Source organism: Acomys russatus, chromosome 8 (assembly GCF_903995435.1).
Source record: "Acomys russatus chromosome 8, mAcoRus1.1, whole genome shotgun sequence".
In the NCBI taxonomy this organism is placed as follows: domain Eukaryota; kingdom Metazoa; phylum Chordata; class Mammalia; order Rodentia; family Muridae; genus Acomys; species Acomys russatus.
Window position 1 is genome coordinate 18,483,737 of NC_067144.1, and position 20,036 is coordinate 18,503,772.

The 20,036-nt window shown below is 46.3% G+C and overlaps 1 protein-coding gene across 11 annotated transcripts in view; it reads right to left on the minus strand.

Annotated features, from left to right (window-relative positions):
* Kalrn (kalirin RhoGEF kinase) overlaps positions 1-20,036 on the minus strand; it is a 609,660-nt gene that overhangs the window by 200,342 nt on the left and 389,282 nt on the right. For all 11 annotated transcript variants that reach the window (XM_051149844.1, XM_051149845.1, XM_051149843.1 and 8 more), the window contains exons 26-33: positions 18,098-18,167; positions 15,474-15,563; positions 11,481-11,573; positions 7,400-7,511; positions 5,267-5,457; positions 4,741-4,842; positions 3,366-3,508; positions 70-172 (exon numbers count right to left, since the gene is read on the minus strand). In XM_051149844.1, the coding sequence (XP_051005801.1) occupies positions 70-172; positions 3,366-3,508; positions 4,741-4,842; positions 5,267-5,457; positions 7,400-7,511; positions 11,481-11,573; positions 15,474-15,563; positions 18,098-18,167 (904 nt within the window). The remainder of the gene's footprint in view (positions 1-69; positions 173-3,365; positions 3,509-4,740; positions 4,843-5,266; positions 5,458-7,399; positions 7,512-11,480; positions 11,574-15,473; positions 15,564-18,097; positions 18,168-20,036) is intronic.

Here is a 20,036-nt window from a genome sequence, read left to right on the forward strand (position 1 = left end):
GGTCTCAAGGGCTGGCTGAACCAACCACAAGTTTGGGTAGAGGGAAGGAAGGCTAGGACTCTGTCTTACCTTGTCACTGTCCACTGTGTTCTGAGAGGTCCTGGAGGCAATGGATATGGTATCTGGCTGGCTGCTCCCATCCCCCTGGCTGTCCCCATCCTCTACGCCATCCCTGCAGGAAGAAGAGAGAAAAGAAACAGGGGTGGGGGTGGGGGGAACCACTGTGGGTTTAGAGCCGACAAGGTTATCCCGGCTGGGTTGGCAAAGCAGTGCCTGAACGTTCCTGGCAGGGCGTGTCTAAGGCTATCCTGATTTCAATGAAAGCTCATTCATTTCAGTAAGCACACGGTCACAATGTGACTGTGCACAGCAGGACACCAGCTCTTATGTCCCTTCTAGCCCCTATAGTAGATGGGTCATTAAAAACAACAACAACAGCAAAATCTAGAAATGAGTCTATAACAGGCAGGGCAAAGATCATCTTACTTAGAACCTGGGCTCCTAGCCAGTCAATAGGCTCCTTTTCAGTAGCCACAGAGTTCATGGTTCTACACGTTACAATTAGGATGGGTGTTGGCTTGCAGCTGGTGTGGAAATAGAAAACACCAATGGATAAGATTTTCTTTTTTCTTTTTCTATGATGCAGTCTTGCTATGCTGTTCACACCGGCCTTGAGGTCCTGGGTCCAAGCAACGCCCCTGCCTCAGCCTCCCAAGCAGTTGAGACCGTAGGTGTGTATCATGAAACTTAAGATGACTCTTTTTGTTTGCTTTTGTTTCTTTTTACTTGTATTTCTTCTGCTGGAGAAAATGGGTTGGGTTATTTCCTCAAGGGAAGATTATCTTGGCAAAGTCCTGGTGGATCTTTAGCTCCTGCCTATGGAGCGGGCGTTCCCTGTCTCCTTTTTGGCGGGAGTTACTGATTTCATACTTATTGGGGATGAGTTCTCATCAACACAGAAGAGAGAGGCACTTTCTCCAGGACTGGGAATGGCAGAGTCTAAGTCTAGAGCAGCATTTGAGCCAGCTCTGCTCCCTGTTGTTATTATGGCCCTTGAACCCCACTTCCTGGGCCCCAGTACTGCGCGGCTTTGAAAGCACGTTGCTCTTTCAGCTTTCTGCCTTAGGATTGTGTCCTGACTGTGCTGAGCCCACAGTCAAGCCTCAGCAGGAATGGTTGCTGGGGAGTTGCTGACTAGTCTGTGTCAGGGAAAACTTGGGAGATGTGGGCTGCAGTTAAAGGAATTAGCAGAGGAGACCACAGGTATTCCCACAGACACTTTCACTAAAGTCATCCCTGCTCCATGCTGCCTGCAGAGGGGCTAAAGCCTGGAGCGGCCAGGGAACTAGATGCTGGAGAATCGTATGCCATGGTCAGAGTGCCCTAGATAATGACACCGTCCCACCACCGATTCTGAACAATCACTATCTGGTATACCTGCGAGTGTACACGGACATGTGTGTGCATGAGGGTGCCCATGGGTGTACATATGTGTGCATATGGCCTCTTACTGAGAAAAGAGTAGTTTCTCCCATGCATAACATTTCTAAGTTGACTGCTTTCCCACCACCACTTGTGGGCTTAGAAAATGCCAGCTTATTTGAATAACGTAAGCCGCACATTCATAGGAAGGCAAAATCTGCTGCGAAAAGAAATCATGTGACGCATTTCAAAACCAAAAATACAGGACTTCCAGATCATCTGTTGTTTTGGATGGCCTAGCCATCGGCCCACCCCCATGTGTAGATGGCTGGGATCTGGCTGTACTTTCTGCTTCCTGCTGTTCTGGCCTAGTATGGACCCCATCTGGACTCCAGATGAAGCCAGTTCTGGGGGCTGAAAGGGCCCGTCCAAGAGTGGCATTCATCCCCCAAGCCCATGTACTCCTCCATAAGCTCTGCTTCTATATCCAGGAAGTCCAGCTAATGGAAGTACAGACTGCTGAGCTGTTCTCTGCAGAGTCTGTGAGGTTTCTCTCTACTCCGTGAAGGAGAAGAGAAGAGGTAGGGGACAGAGAGAAGGTGGCAGACACTTCCCAGATGTGCCCTGTATGTGTTCACTCCAACTCTATTTTAGATAGAGGAACCCTTGTTAGCCTCAACTAAGTCTCCTTCTCACATGGTCCTGGACAGCCCACTCTTTATACTGTTATGCTTTCTACATTCCTTGTTGAAGCAGGAGCTCCTTGAAGAGAGGTCCATCTCCAGTGCTAAAGTGTCGGCCCGGAGCCTAGACACATGCACATAAAGTTGAGATGGGCCCCTTTTCAACACAGTCATCATTGGTGCCTGCAGCACCGGGGAAGTGAGCTGATCCTGGCCATCACTTTGGAGGTGAGGTATCTCTGTTTCAGTTACACCTTTATGTGGGTCTCTACCTCTCTCAGTGCTAGCATTCCAATGGCATGACTCTGCCATGGTTCCTCATCTTGTCTGTCCTGGTTGATACTGAAAGGTCAACTAAGTGGCTTGTGCCATTTGGCAACGGGGAGGCGTGGAATGCACGCCACCACCAATGACCACTACTCTTTTTTTTTCTTTTTTTTTTTTCCGAGACAGGGTTTCTCTGTGTAGCCTTGGCTGTCCTAGACTCACTTTGTAGACCAGCTGGCCTCAAACTCAGAACGATCCATCTGCCTCTGCCTCCCAAGTGCTGGGATTAAAGGTGTGTGCCACCACGTCTCGCTCGACCATTATTCTTAGAACCATGCTGTGTAATCTTTACTTCAAGATATATATAAATGTTTGTATGCTTTCCTCCAAATGCCCTCCAGCAGAGTCACTGGCAAGTAGTCACGCCACATGGTAGCTTGAGAAGGAGACATCTAAGAAGAAGCCATCTAGTGGCTCAGAGGAAGCCAGGAGTCAGCAGGGCCCGGAGCCATTCAAGAAGCCACTGCTCACTGAAAGTGAGTGACGAGGACTCCCTGGCAGCTGCAGAGATAACCTTGTACTGCAGCCTGCTGCAGGGCTGCACACAACTCCTCTGCCACCGAAGGATGTGGAGGCCTTCTCGCTCAGGGCATGGTTCTTCCCAAAGCCTTCCCCAGCTACACAGAGAGGCATCCCTGCCCACTACTTGGCAGCATTTATTCTCTCCAGATGCTAACTGTTCTCATAGAACCACTCCGTGCGTAAGAAAATGGTTGTGGGAAGGTTCGGGGGGGCGGGGGGTGTAACTCAACTTATGCTCCCTCTCACATTGTGGTAGCACACTTAAGCGAAGGGTGCCCAGAGAACCCCCCTCTGCATTAACGGACAGCGACTGATGAGAAGCTCAGTGGTGGCAGAATTCACCACAGGCAGGATCGAGGACAGCACAGTTCCCCCTAGGAACGAAGGGCTTGGGGGAAAGGTGCTGGTTACCTCTTACTGTTGTTCCTCAGCTTGGCTGGTGTTTTGGGGAGCTGGATTGGTTCCTTTAAAGCTCCTTTCAGATGGATGATCCTTTCCTGAATCACTTCTCGGATGTTCTTGATCCACTCCTGCTTGGTTTCGATGTTGGAAGCCTACGGTGCCACAGGGAGAAACGTTGAGAAGTGCAGCTCTTGTTTCTCGTAAAAACCATGTTCAACTCTTCCCCCTACAGGCTCAGCGTTATCCTAAAGACACCAGATCTTTGGAGGAGTTTATTTCACATTTTACCCCTGGATTCTTTCATCTCAGAGATGCCCAACTTCATAACTCAACATAGATTTTATGGAAGACTTGTAAAACTATTTCACAATTCATTAGGCACTGACCAACCAACCTGCTATTGGCCCTGGAGCTGGAACAGTATCTGTTGTACTCTACTGTGCCTGGGTGACCACTTGAATTGTTGTTCTAGGCAGCCTTGAGGGCACTTAGAACTGTGACATCTAAAAGCAGTGGCTATTTACCAGCAGGGTAATGGTATATGTCAACATGTTCAGCACCAGTCACACCCAAAGAGCCTGACAGTCAGTATTTAAGTTTCCAGCTGCTGTGTGCTTATCAGAAGCACTGCTTTCATGCCAAAATACCCACGGTTTCCCTGGGTCCTTTCAGATAATTCTTCCTCATGACAGGTAGCAGCTATTCTGCAAATGATGGGTGAACACTTGTGAAGCTTTTGCCTGAGCTGAGCCATCTGTCCCTTGGTGATGGGACACTTCCTAGACTAGCAGGTGGCCGGTGGGAGCTCTATTTGCTGTATCCCTACCTAGTCAGGTCAGTGCCACCAGGAACAGGGACTCAACACCAGGCTGAACTGGGAGAGCTGATCTGACCATTGGTCCCCCAGCCTGCTGCGATTTAATGGAGCTTCTGGAATACACGTTCCCAGAGAATAAAGACCATGTCTTACACATGAGTCTTTTTTTTTTTTTTCCCACAGCATTAAGCAAAGATGCCCACCTTGTACATGGAGGGCATCTAGGACAATATGCTGAGCAAACAGAGAACAACTCAAGATGCCTTTGTTTAACAGCTGGTCGCTGCTGCCACTGGAAAGGGACATCTGGACAGAAGCCAGTTGGTTGGGCCTTGTTAAGGAAGTCACTATGTCATTCCCTGCCCTCTGTGGACTTGAGGAGAATATCTTCAGTTGAGATTCTGGATCTACCTTCATGGTCAAATTTGCCTCTCAATACCTCTACACGATGCTGGCCAGGTGGCTCAGTGGTCTCTGGGCCATGCTTTTGGGTGTTTCATGTCTGCTTCCTTTACTCTACCCAATTACCCCAACCCTGGTTTTGTACCAAAAGAGAGCGGTACTTACTTTGAGCACTGTTTTATTGTCTGAAGATGGGGTGCGCCCAGACCACAAGGCGAATTTGCAGGGGTCGCCTTCTACATGCTCGGTCACACCCAGCTCTGAGGTCTGTAGACAGGAAATGCCTGTGAGAGGCGGGGAAGGGGAGGGCAGTGGGGAAAACTTAGGGCTGGGATAGGAATGGGAAGGCAACAAAGAGGAGAGGGCCAAGGGAGGGGCTTCTGTCAATCAGGCTTCAACAGACTAGACATTTCGTTCATATACCCAGGATGAAAGGACCTGTAGGCATTTGTCTGATTAGCAGGTACAGAGAGGGACGGTGAAGAAAGAGATGCTAAAGCAAACAGAAAGACCTGTGAATGCTAAGATGAAGACGTGGAGGATGTGGGTGGGAGTTTTCCAAGTAGGAGGAGGTGTGAGCCTTTGTCCAGGAGGGCTTTGGAGTAGAGAGGTGGGGAAGAGGTGAGCTGTATATATGTCTGTGTCCCTTCCTGCCCATGGGTTCTACAGAACCCCCGCCTGCCCCACCTACCAGTAGCTTGTTCTTGTAAACATATTTCGTGTGTCCTGAAGAGTCTTTGATCTCCTTGCTAAACACCAAGGAGATCTCAAAGAGGAACAGGTGCCGTTCCCGCCCCTTCCGGATCAGCGACTTTGGGTCCCACACTTGAAAGGCATCCTGGAGAATCAACTCCCCCTGTACATCCAAGTTCTCATCGAACCCTGAAAAACACCCACGACCCCTGTGGAGTTTCTCCAACGCTACACTCAGGGGAGGCTGTGCTGTACTCCCCTTGGAGAACAGATTTCCTAGTTGGCTACTGGCTTCCATGGAGATCTGACATAGCATGTCTGCCTACAGAACTAACTGTAGTTAAGCATTTCCCATCGCCCATTCCCTGTACTACGTCTCCTATATATGTAAACAGTATGAATAGGGTTTTCCAAAAGGTCCCATGGGATGCTCCCCTCCCAATGAGAGAAGAGTGGGGGTGGGGGAAGGGGGTGAGGGTTGGGGGGTAGGTGGGGGAGGGAGGAGCTCCCAAACTGAAAATCCCCAGAGCTTCTTCCTCCACAGCTCCCATTGCTCCTAGCTCTCAGTGGGGCTTAGGTGGAACCTTAGAGTGCCGTTGGTTCTGCTTTACTTGTCATCGTCTCGTTTCTTATATTCCATCCTTAGGATTCTTTTATTGCTCGTAAACAGTGTGGTGCACAAACTTTCAACATAAATTTATATGCCACTTCAAATCTTTCAGAAAGAGCCCAAACTTTAATGTGCACGAGAATCACCCGAAAAGCATGTGAAAACATGAATTCTGAACACTGCTCTCCATGCAAGAGATTTTTGGTTCAGTGGGTGCTAGGCGAGTCCATAGATGTGCACTGTCAACCAGTTCTATTGTGCAGGTCCACAGACCATCCTGAGTGGCTGGGTCATGGGTGAGGAACAGTTTGGATGAGTGAGGTACTTATAAAGGAAGCCACCGAGCACTGCGGAGACAGGCATGCACTGGAACGAAGGGGTGTAACCATAGGAGCACTTTCAGATGACCAGTGCTTAGTCTAGAGAAACGACGACATCAGCTTTGTGGCTTTAAGGCCTGGGCATTCTTGTACTAAGAGCAGTCCAGGAAGTACTGAGACTACACACCATGTCTCTTAGATGATAATAGTGGCCATGGTGCTATCGTGGGATGAGAGAGAGCGCGCGCTTGCAGCCCACACACTCATTTCCTTAGGGCCTGCTTGTCAGACTGGAATGTTAAGTCTTTACCCGGGTATCAAATTTCACCCCAGGCTTGATCCTGTATGCATCTGTTTTTATAACATCAAGACCATGTCACAGGAGCCTTATTTCATACTGGACTTCTGGATACCAAGAACACGGTTCTAGCTGACTGAAGTCCTGCTAGGGTCTCCTCGCTGGGCTTTCCTAAGCTCCCGAGAAGGAAAAAAAGACTAGTTGTACAAGAATGTGAATATTTTGGATGCCATCTAACCATTCAATAAAAAAAAAAAATCATAATAGTAAATTTGTGTTATGTATTCTTTTATATTTTAAATAAGCTGGACATGATGGTGCACACCTATACTTTTAGGCATTTGGTAGGCTGAGAAATGATTACTACTATTTCGAGGCTATTCTGGACAGTTTAGTGAGACTCTGAGCAAAAAAAGAGCTGTGGATATATAGCTCAGCAGAGGAATGTTTGTTCATCAGGGACAAGGCTTGGGTTTAATTTCAGTACTGAAAAAAAAAAAAGAGGTGTGTGTGTGTGTGTGTGTGTGTGTGTGTGTGTGTGTGTGTTGTACACTGTATGTAACCAGCATTTCCAGTTATCCTGACAGTGAAGGCAGTGCAAATGCTATGCATATGAGGAGGTCTGCGGGCTCTGGCCTGGCTATTGTAAAGCTCACAGCCTGCACTGGATTATCTCATGGACAACACAGTGTCTACACCCCCTAAATGGCACCTGGAGGCAGGTGTTAGCTCTCCTGGTCTGTGGCGCTCCTCACACAAGGAGCCAAGGGCCCACTGAACTTGTTTTCACTCCTCTTTTCCGGGCTTGTTCCTTGCCTGCCTTCATGGCACTTCCCTCCTATCAAAAAATCCCTGATCTGAGAAATGGAGGCGGCCTCCCAGCAGGCCTGGGAGATCAGCTACCTTCTAGCATGCTGACATGCATGGCATCATTGGCTTTCTTGGGGACACTGAGCATCACCTCCAGGCCATCCTTGAGTTCCCCTTTCCCTTCTTCACAGCAAGTTAAAAGTTCCTGGGGAAAGAAGTCCAGACATAATTAGGATCATCTCCTCAGTTTCCCAGCCCTCCCTTTCATAAGCCATGGAGTTAGTTATACACCAGCCAGCCGCGCTCTGTCCTAACAGTTCCCTCAGAGAGAGCTATAAACAAAGAGGAATGGGGATTATAGGCCAAAAACACCTCCACGACCAGATGGGTTCTATCTAGTCCAAATTAACTTAATCCAACACACTTGCCAATGGCTAGAATTGTACAACTAGAGCATTCTGCCACTGTACTGCCTTCCGGGAGTGGGGATCGCCTCTGGTGAGGCACACTGCACAGATGCAGTGTTGTGGGACCCAAAAGGAAGGAGTGAAGAGAACAGTGAAGAAGCAGGCCATGCTGCACTGTCCTGGTGGATCTCTGCATGCCTGTGGCTGACATCGCTTTTATGTAGCCTCTGTTGCGTGAGGACTGACTTCCGCCCTGGCTGGAAGCGAGCCAATGCTAGAGACACTGTAGATTTATAACAGGTCAAGAGTTTAAGAGGAGATGACCTGGGGCCAGTGAATGAGATTCTGGACGAGGACTTTGATAACCACATAGGAGACTCGGGTGAAGAGAAATGGAGCTCCAACGAGGCCCAGCAGGCCCTTGTCCACCACTCCAGCCTGCCCACGTCCTCGCCAGCCGCCCCTCCCCTCCCCGGGACAGAGCCTTACTTCCTGGGCATCATGTCCTTTCGCTTTCACCTTCCCATTGCAGCCTCACTTATCGAAATCCCAGTGAAAGATATAGTGTCTGGTTGGTAGATGAAAAGACCATCTCAACCATCTTAAAAGTCATAAGACCATTTGGGATGGTTTTTGGTTAAAAAAAAAAAGCTGCTTTAGGAAAGAAAATGAGGTCAAATCTTTGTAAGCATAGCTATGATGTCTCCTGGTAAATAAATAAATTAAAGGTAAACTTTTCTGTGGAATGGCTCAGATGTACCTGGCTTGCTAGCACCTCCTGTAGTGAACACACCTGGAGTCTGAGGCTTTAATGGCACAGCTTTCTGGTCTAGGCAGCTCTCTAAGTAAAAAGCGGCTATACTGCCTTAGGGTGAGAGCCCTGGGAGGGCGTGTGTGCTGACCTGGGCCCGAGCACATACTGACTGTGTAGGAGAGGGATGGACCTTCACTGGTGGTGCTGGACCCCTCCTTGCTTCACCACTGTCTCAAGACTATTCCACTGAACTCATCCCTAAAGTTCTCCACTTGGTAAAATGTGTGGTTAGTGAGAATCAGAAAAAAAAATTCCATCCCTGGACTTTCCTGAGCTCCCTTGGAGACATTTCCATATGAACAAAGGAGTCTGGGGTACTCGGGCTGAGGACACTTTGGGGGGAAGTTGGAGTTCTTGGTCCTGTCCTGTCCAGTGGACTTGCTGTTGTACTGAAAAAATGATGCCTCTGCCGCCCTGCAGTTCTCTGATGTGGCTACCCTTCCCTGATTGTAACCCTTTGCTCTCAAACATCGACAAAGGAATGCCTGAGGTAAACCAGACGAGAGATGAGAAATATGCTTCAGTTTGCAACAGAAAACACTAATTAGTTTAATCCCCTAAGCAATGTAGCAAGTCTACCAATCCTACCGGCAGAGCCAATAAATTCTCCAGGGCCCCTGCAATAGCTCCCGATAAGGAGGCGCCTGCACATTTAATTTAGGCTCCGAAAAGGACAGCAGATTAACACGCAGACGATCAAACAGCCCAAATGACACAGTCTCGCTTTCCTGCAGTACCTAAGTGACGAGCCCCAGAGGATACTGACAATTAAAGATCAATTTATTTGGAATTAAACTGACTTCAAAGAGAAAATAAATGCCATGTTATTTATAGTAAAGCTCAGCAAATTGTTTGTACTCATCAGGCACCCTGCCACCAGCACATTTTAGAGAGGTCTTTCTACAATAATTTTACAGCTTCCCTGCAATAAAACCACTGCTACCTCATTTGTTGGCTTCTCACTTCACTGTACAAACACCTCTCTCCCCTAAACACTTGATTCCAGAATCAACGCCCAGAGCCCAATTTTCCAGCTGCTGATGGCTAATTCCAGCCCCCATTCCCCTCCTCACCCCTGTCACATAACTAGGGGACTTGAGCATTACAGGGCCGAAAGGGAGAGTGGCCAGTTTTCCCTTAGAACAACACCTTAATAGATTTCAGATGGGCAATGTGGCTGGGAGCATCAGTATTTCTTTTCTTTCAGAACTCACAACTCCATCAGCTCCTGAAAAGGCTTTTAAATGCATAAATCAAAAGCCACAAAAAAAAAAAAAAATCTATCTTAAAAGTAAAACTAAAAAATGGTTTTATTTTATGTGTATGGGTGTTTTTCCTCCATGTATGCCTGTGCACCATTTGCATGCCTGGTACTCATGGAGGCCAGAAGAAGGCATCAGATCCCCTGGAACTACAGTTACGGACAATTCTGAGTTGCCATGTCACAGCTGGGGATCGGGTCTTCTAGAAGAAACAGCCAGAGCTTTTAATTGCCAAGCCCTCTCTTCCATCTCTCACAAAACCCATTTTGGAAAAGGCTACCAGCACAAGAAAGATACTTTAGAAGGGTCAAGCATTAAGCAGGACAGGGAAGGAGAACGCTGCTCATGGAGTTCTAGGCTATAGTCCACAACCTGAGACTCAAAGGCCAAGAAGGTCCGACAGCTCCTCTGACTTAAATGTCAGAATCACACTGAGTTTATAGGAAGGAGATTCTTTGCCCTGAGACCTTATGGGAATTTCTGGTTTTTACATGAAAAATTTACGAGATAAAGAAGCAAATGCAATTCTGCCCCAAGAGCCAACATGCGGTCCATACCATTGATCTCCAACCAATGATTGCCATGTTCTGCAACAGCATGGTGCCTCTTACAAGCTTCTGAGCCTTTCTGCCAGGCTTGCTGGCTTGTGTGTCTGTCTCTTTTCCAAAGGATGGGGAGGAAGGCTGGTGGCATGGCTCTGCCCTTGCACAGGCACTGTGCTCCTGCCCCAGAGGCCTGGGTAGCAAGGCTGCGCAGGGGAGTATGTGAGGAGGACCCTGGGTCTGGAAATCAGACTGGCTTTCGGGTTTGGAGAAGCTAAATGGTATAAGGCCCTACAGGTGTCTCTAAACGTAAATGGAACTGAATGTTTTCCCTGAGGTGACAGGGCCTTCTACAAGTCCACTAACTATCCTTTTGTCTTTTTCAGTAGATGAACAACCAAAAATATATTTAAAAAGTAGAAAACCTCTACCCTTATACTTTAAGAATTAATAGCGACCTATTGATATTGAATTGTCTGTATCAATTTTCCTGGCTTCCTGTAGAAATCATTATTTTTATTTTTAGAATATGAAAACATCCTTATATAAGAAAGATAAGCCCAATTTAGCATTTTGCATAATCTGATCACTGAACTTTTAAAAACTAGACTTTGAAAGAAATCCACTGTCTTGGTTGGCTTCAGAGGCACTCCTAACATATGGGTCTCTACAATTCAAGATGTCACTGAGTTTAATACATTTCTTTTGACTATTTTCCTTCAATAACCCCATGAGTGTTCACAGATACAGTAGTCAAGGAGATGGACGATACCAATGGGTAGACAGACCACAGTATCCTTAAGACTTCTGCCTTGGTTCCAGATAGTGGGAGGCCCATAGGAGGAGGAAATCTGCCCAGGAAGGAGGGACAGAGCTGCCCAGTACCCGAGGTGATAATCATTAAAAGTTTTCAATGTAGTTGGAGGTGAAGAATAGCTTCAACTTAGTCCAGCATCCCTTTCTTTTATCTCTAACCCCCAAACAAGCATGTGGAATTCTGAGGGTTAGGATACACGGTCTTGAGGCAGCAATGATGGTGTGGGCTCACCTGAGACTCTGCTATAGGTAGAAAAAAGGCTTCAAGTAATGGTTGCCCACTGTTAGGGGTCCTGTGGTTAGGAGTGAGGGGAGGGTGAGGAGGGGAGGTACCTTCAGGAGCAGCTGGTACTTGGTAACTCTCTGCACAGGCTTAATCAAGTAGGAAGAGATGGAGTTGGCTAGGCCATGCCGCTGCTGGATCTCCTACAGGATGAGAATAGATGCAATGAGACAGAGAACACTGTGTGTGTGTGTGTGTGTGTGTGTGTGTGTGTGTGTGTGTGTGTGTGTATTCATGTCTGTGTTCTAAAAGGAGGAAGAGAGGATAAGGAGAAAGGAAAAACATGCCAAGGTAGCCATTTAAGAGAAAATGTTCAGCATGGCGGCATATGCTGTAATTCCAAGATTCAGGGAGTAAGAGGCAGGCGATCTCTGTGAGTTTGAGGCCAGCCTGGTCTACAAAGCAAGTCCAGGACAGCCAGGGCTACACAGAGAAACCCTGTCTCAAAAAACCAAAGGGGGCAGGGGCTGAAAGAAGCAAGAGAGACCAAGATCCAGAGACTGAGAGAAAAGGGGAACGTTTTGGAGAAAGAAGTAGATTCATGAAATAAGAGGAAATTGAACAGAACTGGGGAAAGATAAAAGTAGAAAAGGAGTGAGAGATTGATAACAGACTGAAGGGGGAACAGAGGTGAGGCAGTGTGAGAAAAGGATCTAAGTCCAAAGGTAGCTCAGAGGCCAGGGAGAGCCAAGAGAAGGCAGAATGAGGCTCCGAGTCTTGTCTGCTCTCACTCTCCTTAAAACCGCACACAGGCTCTGGCTCTCCCCACCAGCCCTCCTTTGCTAGGATGTAATACATCCAGCTTAGGTCATTATTTTGTCTTATTTATTTATTTTTGTACATATACATTTCTATTTAAAATTTTTTTATTATTTAATTACTTTATTCAGATTATAACTCAATTGCTATCACATCACTTGTATCCTCCCGTTTCTCCCTCCCTCCTTCCCTCCCTCCCTCCTGTTTTCACCCTATTCCCCTCCCATAGGTCTAAGACTGAGGGGAACCTCCTCCCCCACTATACAGTCATAGCCTATGACCATTATTTTGTCTCTTACACATTTCTCACTTTAGTCAGCAACACCTCTCCCATGTCATAGGGCTCCTAAGCCAGAAACCAGAGTGACTTTTGGTAATGTCCCCTCTGTTATGCATGATGACAGGTCCTTCTGTTCCCACAGTGCGCACCCACACCAACACCATGGCTTCTAGCTGCTGTTGGCACCTCTGGTATCATCTATTACTAACCCATCCTTTATCTTACACCAAAATGATCACCGTCCAAGTCTCACTGTAGAGCGAGGACAGAGAAGAGCACATATGAGATCTTGTTCTCACAAGGCCTAGCAGAGGCTGTGTGACACACAGAGACTAGACAGCTGCAAAGGACACAGAGAGTCCGTCACAGCCAAGGGGAAGAGAGCACTGGAGAGGGAAGTTAGCAGAGATAAAGCCTCTCCCCCTCCTGGGACAACCCAGTTATCACTGTGTTAGAAAACAATGAAGGCCATGCCTCAATGCAGAGGAAGGAAGGGAAAGGAAGTGTGTTCTGGGGTAAGAAAGAACCAAAACAGGAGCTGATAAGCAAAGCTGGCTCAGTTCCTGATGGATCTGGGGTGGGGGGAAATGCAAGGCATTCAATGGCAACGTATTGCAGCTCTTAAAGAGACTAGATACACAGTGGCCCCTTCAGAGGGGCTAGGAGTGCCTGACCACAGCAGAACGGGGGAAGACTGGGTAAACAGACAAACTAGCTCTCAAGGGTCTTGGATGGAGCGTGTGTGTGCAGGAAGGTACATTTGTTGGTGAACTGCCACCAATCCTATGCAGAGGCACAAAGCCCAGTGTATTCACAAACAGCGGAATTTGTGTAGGATGCAGCATCTGGCTTTGTGAAGGATAGGAGGACTCCTGAGACATGATACGTATGTACATATATGTGTGTTTGTGTGCATCCATGTGTCCGTGTGTAAGAGACACAATCTTAGGCAAAGAAAAATGCCGACCAAGGATGTGCACAGAAGTACGTGGAGGCACATGGAGGGCACAGGAATTGTGTTATTAAAATGCTAAGTGGAAGAAGGGCACATCCATTTCCAACCTCAAAAGACCCTTCTGAACACCTCTGATGACTAATCAACCAGAGACATAGTAAGGAAATGCACTGTCAATCAAAGAAAGCATGAGCACAGAGAATCCAGTATAGCATCCAGCAAGTCCAGGGGTCAGCTCCGAGAAGTACTTTCCTAAGATTTCCTTTTACACCAGGAATTCCAACTTCAGACACCTGAGGCTGTTTTCAGATGGATTTTCTATTTCAAAGAAGCCAGGTATGTTTGCTCTTTACCTAGCGTCTCCCACTCAAACTAGCCCTTCACCAAGCAGCAAGGTCCCCACAGAATCAGTCTACTATGGTAGTATCAGCCTAGAATGATACCCAAGAGACTCATTTCGTAAACTGGAGTACAAGACCCCGTTACAATGTCTTTGTGTTCTCCTAGGGGAGTGGCCTGCTCCTTTACATGCCATAGAAAATTTCCTGGAAGTAATGAACGCAGTTTAGGCAGCATGATGGCTGACAGCTGTCACACGCTGCAGAACAACTTTCTGTCATTCTGATAGGACTAGCAGAGGCCATCGGTGCTAGTCTGTTGCTCACTGACTTTTCAGTTTTCCTTACTTTCACGCATCTCTTATACCCTTCAGTACTTATTTACCTGTTTCCTTTCTGGCCAATAGGCTGCTCTCTTTTAAGAGATCAGCACTGAGTGGATTTATTCCATTGACCTCTAAGACTTCTCCTTCAACAGCCAAGTTTCTGAGAAAGCAGGGGAATCTCAGGCTTCCCTTCTCTTGAGGCCATGACAAGAGCGTTCAACTCTGGCTGCACATCTGATACCCCAGTACTAGCCACAGTCAGGCCAACTTATAGCCTCTCAAGCAAAGGAGTCAGGAATCAGATTTTCAAAGATGGCTGGTAAGGTCCAATGTGTTGCCTTAGTGCAAATGAATGTGTCATTGAAATGGTTCACATACTGGGGTGGGTGCCAAAGATACCAGTGGACTCCTTACAGCTCAGGTTGCCAGGCTGCCTCCAGAAGAGATTCTGTCAGCAGTCTGGAGTCAGGGAATTGACACTTTGGAATGGTCCTCAGGTGATGCTGATGGGCCTGGTTCACTGAGCTCACCTTTGGACCATTATGATTGAGAAACCAAAACACCCTGGCTATATCTATTGGGGGATAGTTTGATGAGTTTTGATGCTAATTACTTCTTGCTATCTGTGTGACCCAACTTTTGCTTAATAAAAAGCCATCCCGCCTGGGCAGGGCAAAGAGATAGGTGGGGTTAGGAGAAAGAGGAATTCTGGGAAGGACTGCCAAGAGGAGAAGGAGAGAGACCTGAAGGGAAGAGAGGAAGGCTGCCATGGGTTAGATGGAGGAGAAGCACATGGGTGGCATGGATGGAGAATCCAGCCCAGATGAAGAACATTAGCAAGTATTTGGGATTATGGATGGGAGGTAGATAGAAGTTATTGGAAGCAGATAGCATGGGATTGAGGCAGGGATCCCATGCCTGCTCCACTATGGGAGGTAGTTTAGAGGACTGACATCTGCCCTGCCCCAGGTTAACTAAGGCTATTTTAAAATATAACAAGTGTCTGTGTCTTGATTGATTGCTAGCTGGGCCTACAGATAATACAGATAATTTAAAAAACAATCTATATCATCACAGGCCTCCACCTGAACACAAGGCTTATGTCTAGCTATGTTTGGTATTAAAACGTAGAAAAAAATTGCCCCATCAAAATCACAATTGAGATGGGATGGGGTGAAACGGAAGACAGATACTGTTTTGTTCTAGTTGTTCAAAATGTTTTATGCAGGAGATGAAGGTTTAGTGTGACCAGTAAAAAGATCAACCATCAAGAAGAAAGTGTAGACACCCATGGCAAAGCAGAGAAGCATCTTCCCCACCCTCAACCCCCTCCACCCCTGCACCCCTGCCCCAGGACTGTTGACAGTGGGAAAACCGCAGCTTACGTCAAAGAAGGTGCCTGCGTGCTCCAGGATCAGCTGGTTGGAATCAGGCTTGTTTTTACAGTAGGTGACATACATCTGAAATTTGTCTGCCTGAAAAACAACAAGACAACAAAGGGTAAGTGTCCACTGGTTCCTCCCTGTCTTAGTCAGAGGTTTCTACTGTTTTGATAAAATGCTGTGACCAAACACAAGTTGGAGAGAAACAGTTTTGTTTTTTTTTTGTTTTTCATTTTACAGCTTTGTAGTCTGTCATCCATGGAAGTCAGGGCAGGAACTCAAGGCAGGAATCTGGAAGCAGGAACTAACCCAGAAGGCATGGAGCAAAGCTGTTTACTGGCTTGCTCCTTGTGGCTCACTTAGCCTGCTTTCTTATATCATCCAGGACCACCAGCGCAGGGGTGGTTAGCCCTCCTACACCAATCATCAATCACAAAAATGCTCTCAGGCTTGTCCACAGGACAATCTGGTGGGAAAATTTTCTCAACTGAGGCTCTGTCTTCCCAAATGACTCTAACTAAGTTGACAGGAAGCTAGCGGTTATAACTTCTTTTCTTCACAATACCAAAAAGGCCCAGCATGGGCCGTACAGTGTCTGAATCCCTCATGGAAAGTGCCTCGTGTTCCTTCAGCCCTTGATCCTAACAGACTCTGGAATGCTTTTCTCCTAGTGGGATGTGGGAAAGCCCAGTGAACAGAAGCTCGGCTTAATACCAGGCTGTGTTGGAAAGATAGAAAAATGAAAACATGTTCTGAGCTTATGTAGAACTTACTCCTCAACTATTCTCATTTTAAATCACCAATAATTATGTTCTCTCTCTTGAAAAAGAACCAAGGCGATTGGTCTCCTTTCAAGACAAATACAACTACAGAGTGAAAAATGAGCAAAACTCTTAGAGTGAGGGCCACTTATATTCCAAATGCCTCCATCTAGTTGGGGAGCCCATTAACATCGCCAGCTTCTGAGGAGCTATGATGAGGGTCAGGGAGAAAAAAGGGATATGCCTCTCCCACTGTTAGGGTCTGAACAAGAGTTCCCAAAGAGATTGTTACCTCAAGCCCAAGACCTATGTTTGGGTGAAATTTCACTTATTTCTGTCATGACCTCATCTCTCTACTGAGAAAGGTAAATTTTTGTGACTGTTTTTTCCACTGGTAACCACTCAACACCAGGGATATGCTCTCCTGAGAGGGCAGCGTAGCATGTACTTACTATTCTGGTTGTCACTGTCTACGGGTTATGAATATTGCATCACTTGCTCCTCAGGCCACCCCTTGCCAGTGGGCATTAGAGCTATTCTAATCTTGCAGATGAGGAAACTGTGGCATAGGTTGCTTAAGTGGCTTTAAATTCCCACAGTTGAAAGTGGTCAGGCCTAAGGCAACCAGCTTCTTAGTTTGAGCCAGTGCCATTCAACGTGCTGTAAGTGGGTGCTTCTTCTTTTCATTCCTGTGCTGCACTTACATATAGACCGCCAGACTCGAGAAAATCTCCCTGAGGTAATTCTTGGCAAAAGGTACATAATTTACCCAACCACCAAAGGTTTTACAAAACACATTTTGGGGGCTTTATAATAGGAGCCCGTCATCACTAAGAGGTGATAACCCTCGCCCGAAGTAGCACAACACAAGCCGTTCTCTATATTTGCTGTTCAAGAGACCATAAGTTACTTTTTAAAATCAGCATCTTTATGAGCTATGCCTCAATTTACACACTGACACAAACCAAGATGGCAGCCCTTCGTGAGAAGTAAAAGGATGCTTAGAGGCAAAGTCTTAAGATTCCCGGAAAAGAAGACCTGTCTGGGAGCCAGGTCCAGAGCTGAAGGGCTGGTTGGGATATTTGTTAAACGCCAGTGTGTGTCCTGAGTCTTATCTAAGATACACTCAGGTCTGAACTCTGAGACACACCCACAGGCCTGTCTACTCCTCAGCATAAGCTCTCTGGATTGTGAAGAAATTCAGAAAAGCCATTCTGGGTACAGACTGGCACTAAGTAATTACTCCAGAGTGAAACTCCTGGCCTGGGCAGGATGTGCAGTTGGACTTGGTGTCATAAGTGGACTTCCGGAGTTCTCTGACTTCACACCCATGAGCCTGAGCTCAGTATGCAGCGGGGATGCTACTAAAGGTTTGTTTTCCAGTTTAGATGATAAGGACCTGGTACATCTGGCCCAGTGATGCCGCCCATGGCAGCAGCACTGAGAACGGGGACAGCCACACACTCATCCTGTAAGTCAGAATTGGGACGGAGAGCCCAGGAGTCTGCTTTTCTCTATTTGGAAAAGCAGCGTCACCAAGAATCAGACTGATGGCGTCTGCAAGTTCTAACTTCTAAATCTGTGACCCGAGGAAGCAGCTGGTGGTCTAGGCAGTGGTCTTGGACCACTCTCCTGATCATATCATTCTAGAAAGTTCTATTAGAGGTGGATCTTGGGCTTGACTGACATCATGGACTCTCTGTCCAGAGATGTGCTACTTTTCATAGATCTACTCATGGCGCCTCTGCAGCACGTGGTCCCAAGAGAGGCCGGCAGTCCCAGCAATCCTTAGGCCAGGCATGGAGCAGTGGCTCCAGGTGCAGCCCTGGACACGTGAACAGTAGGGGAGGAGTTTAGATTGGTTACCCAGGTGACAAAGCAGTGTCCCACATCTTCAGGCAGCTGCTCGTACTTCTCCAGTTCTTTGAGGAAGATGCTGTGAAAGGAGAGAAGGCTGCATCAGACACCTTGGTACAGAGGACCCCACTTAGAGGACTGTGCTGGGGTCAACACAGCAACCATGGCCCAGAGCACGTGGATTCTGTGCTCTGTAAGCAAGGCCAGGGGTTAGCTTTTATGCTGGAACCTGTTCAATTTACATGTATGGTAACTGATTAACTAGTGCTATTTAAAACAGTCATTACTTTGAGATGACAATTTATAATAAAATACTGTAGCTATATTAGACCTTTAATTTTATCAGCAATTCAGTAAATATTATATACACACATATATAATAGATACATATATAATATATAATATACATATAAAACACCAAACTGAATCTAAAGATGAGCTGGAAAAAAGTCCAAACCTTCCTGGGCCTCTTTCTAACTTTCCCCTTCCTTTGTCCACTGGGAGCAAATATTACATACACATATCATTAGGGATGAAAATCGAATGGTGGGGGCAGAGGGGGATCACAATATATTTTAAAGCGAAATGAAATTGCTGACTCACCTGACATTGTGGGTGTCTAAATATTGGTTCCTTTCACTGTTAGTAAATTACAAAGGAATTATTACACGGACTACAAATTAATGTATGAAAAAATAGGGTTAGATTTAGAGGGTCCAAGTTCTAACAAGCCAGCATTATTGGGATGAAATTTGCTTTTTAAAATGTACTCAAGATCTTTCAAACAAAAACAAAGTATGAGGCCTTTGGGCAGCTTACTTCTGGGAGTGGGAAATGATGTCGTCTTTACAAAGAGTGATCTGATAGACTCGTCAAAGTCTGAGAATGTGCTCATCTTTCCTGGAGACTTGGAATTTCTCCTTATAGCTTATCTACACATAATAAGGCGGTACACATTCCCGAGCACTAACAATGTTTCCGTTTATAACGGCAACTGTGGTTGGCAGAGAATGAAATACTTGAGCTATGGAGTATCCACAGAACTGAATACTTTGCAGATGCACCCCCACCACATGCACACGAACACACACACAAAGACACCACACTAATTCTATCTCTTCATGTGGAGGATCTCCTTAACAATCAGAGTGGAAATAGCAAGGGGAGCAGCAAAAGTAAAGAAGACCATGCCACCTGTTGTTTAAGCAGGGAATATGTATTCTACTTCCAACCCAGGGCACTAATAAAACCAGACAGGGCCAGGTGAAGAGCCAGGGTGGAAGCAAGGGGTAGCTGAGAGTTCTCACTGTTAACATTTTGTGTCTAATTTTAATTTTAAAGTTACAAAAATGCATACTTTAAAGACTAAATTAAAATACCTCACGTCATTTCACTAATTTCCTCCACCACTGGGGGCGGTTCCTTTTGATTTACCTTGTTCTGTATGGTTACCATGGTAACCATATACTTTGGCAGTTTCTTATAATTAGTCATTAAGTGGTTACAAATGTTATGCATGTTGCTTGTGCTTTCAATGATATAGGAAGGCGTTTTGGTGGTGAAAAATAAGTATGTCTATAATTTAAAAATATTTGGTTAGCAAGAATGCTAATAACGATTAATAGGATTGGGGGTGACTTTTCTTCTTCATCAATCTGTAATTTAAATTTTTGTCTGTACTAGTAGAGTACTGCTAGAGTACTCTATCAGTAATGAAATAAGACAGACACTTAAAAGTTTGGGGAGTTACCAGAGTTTGGTGATAATCTTTCTCCTAGTAAATGTGAATTTTAGAGTTTCTTAAGCTGACCTGTGGAACAAAAACTTTACAATGCGATTTGGGCTTTAGAGATACAAACACCCAAGTCTCAAAAATCAATACAGTGCCATGTCTATTCCTGCCTTTAAAAGGCTGCAGGTGATCCATTTCATATGAATTCTAAAGTAG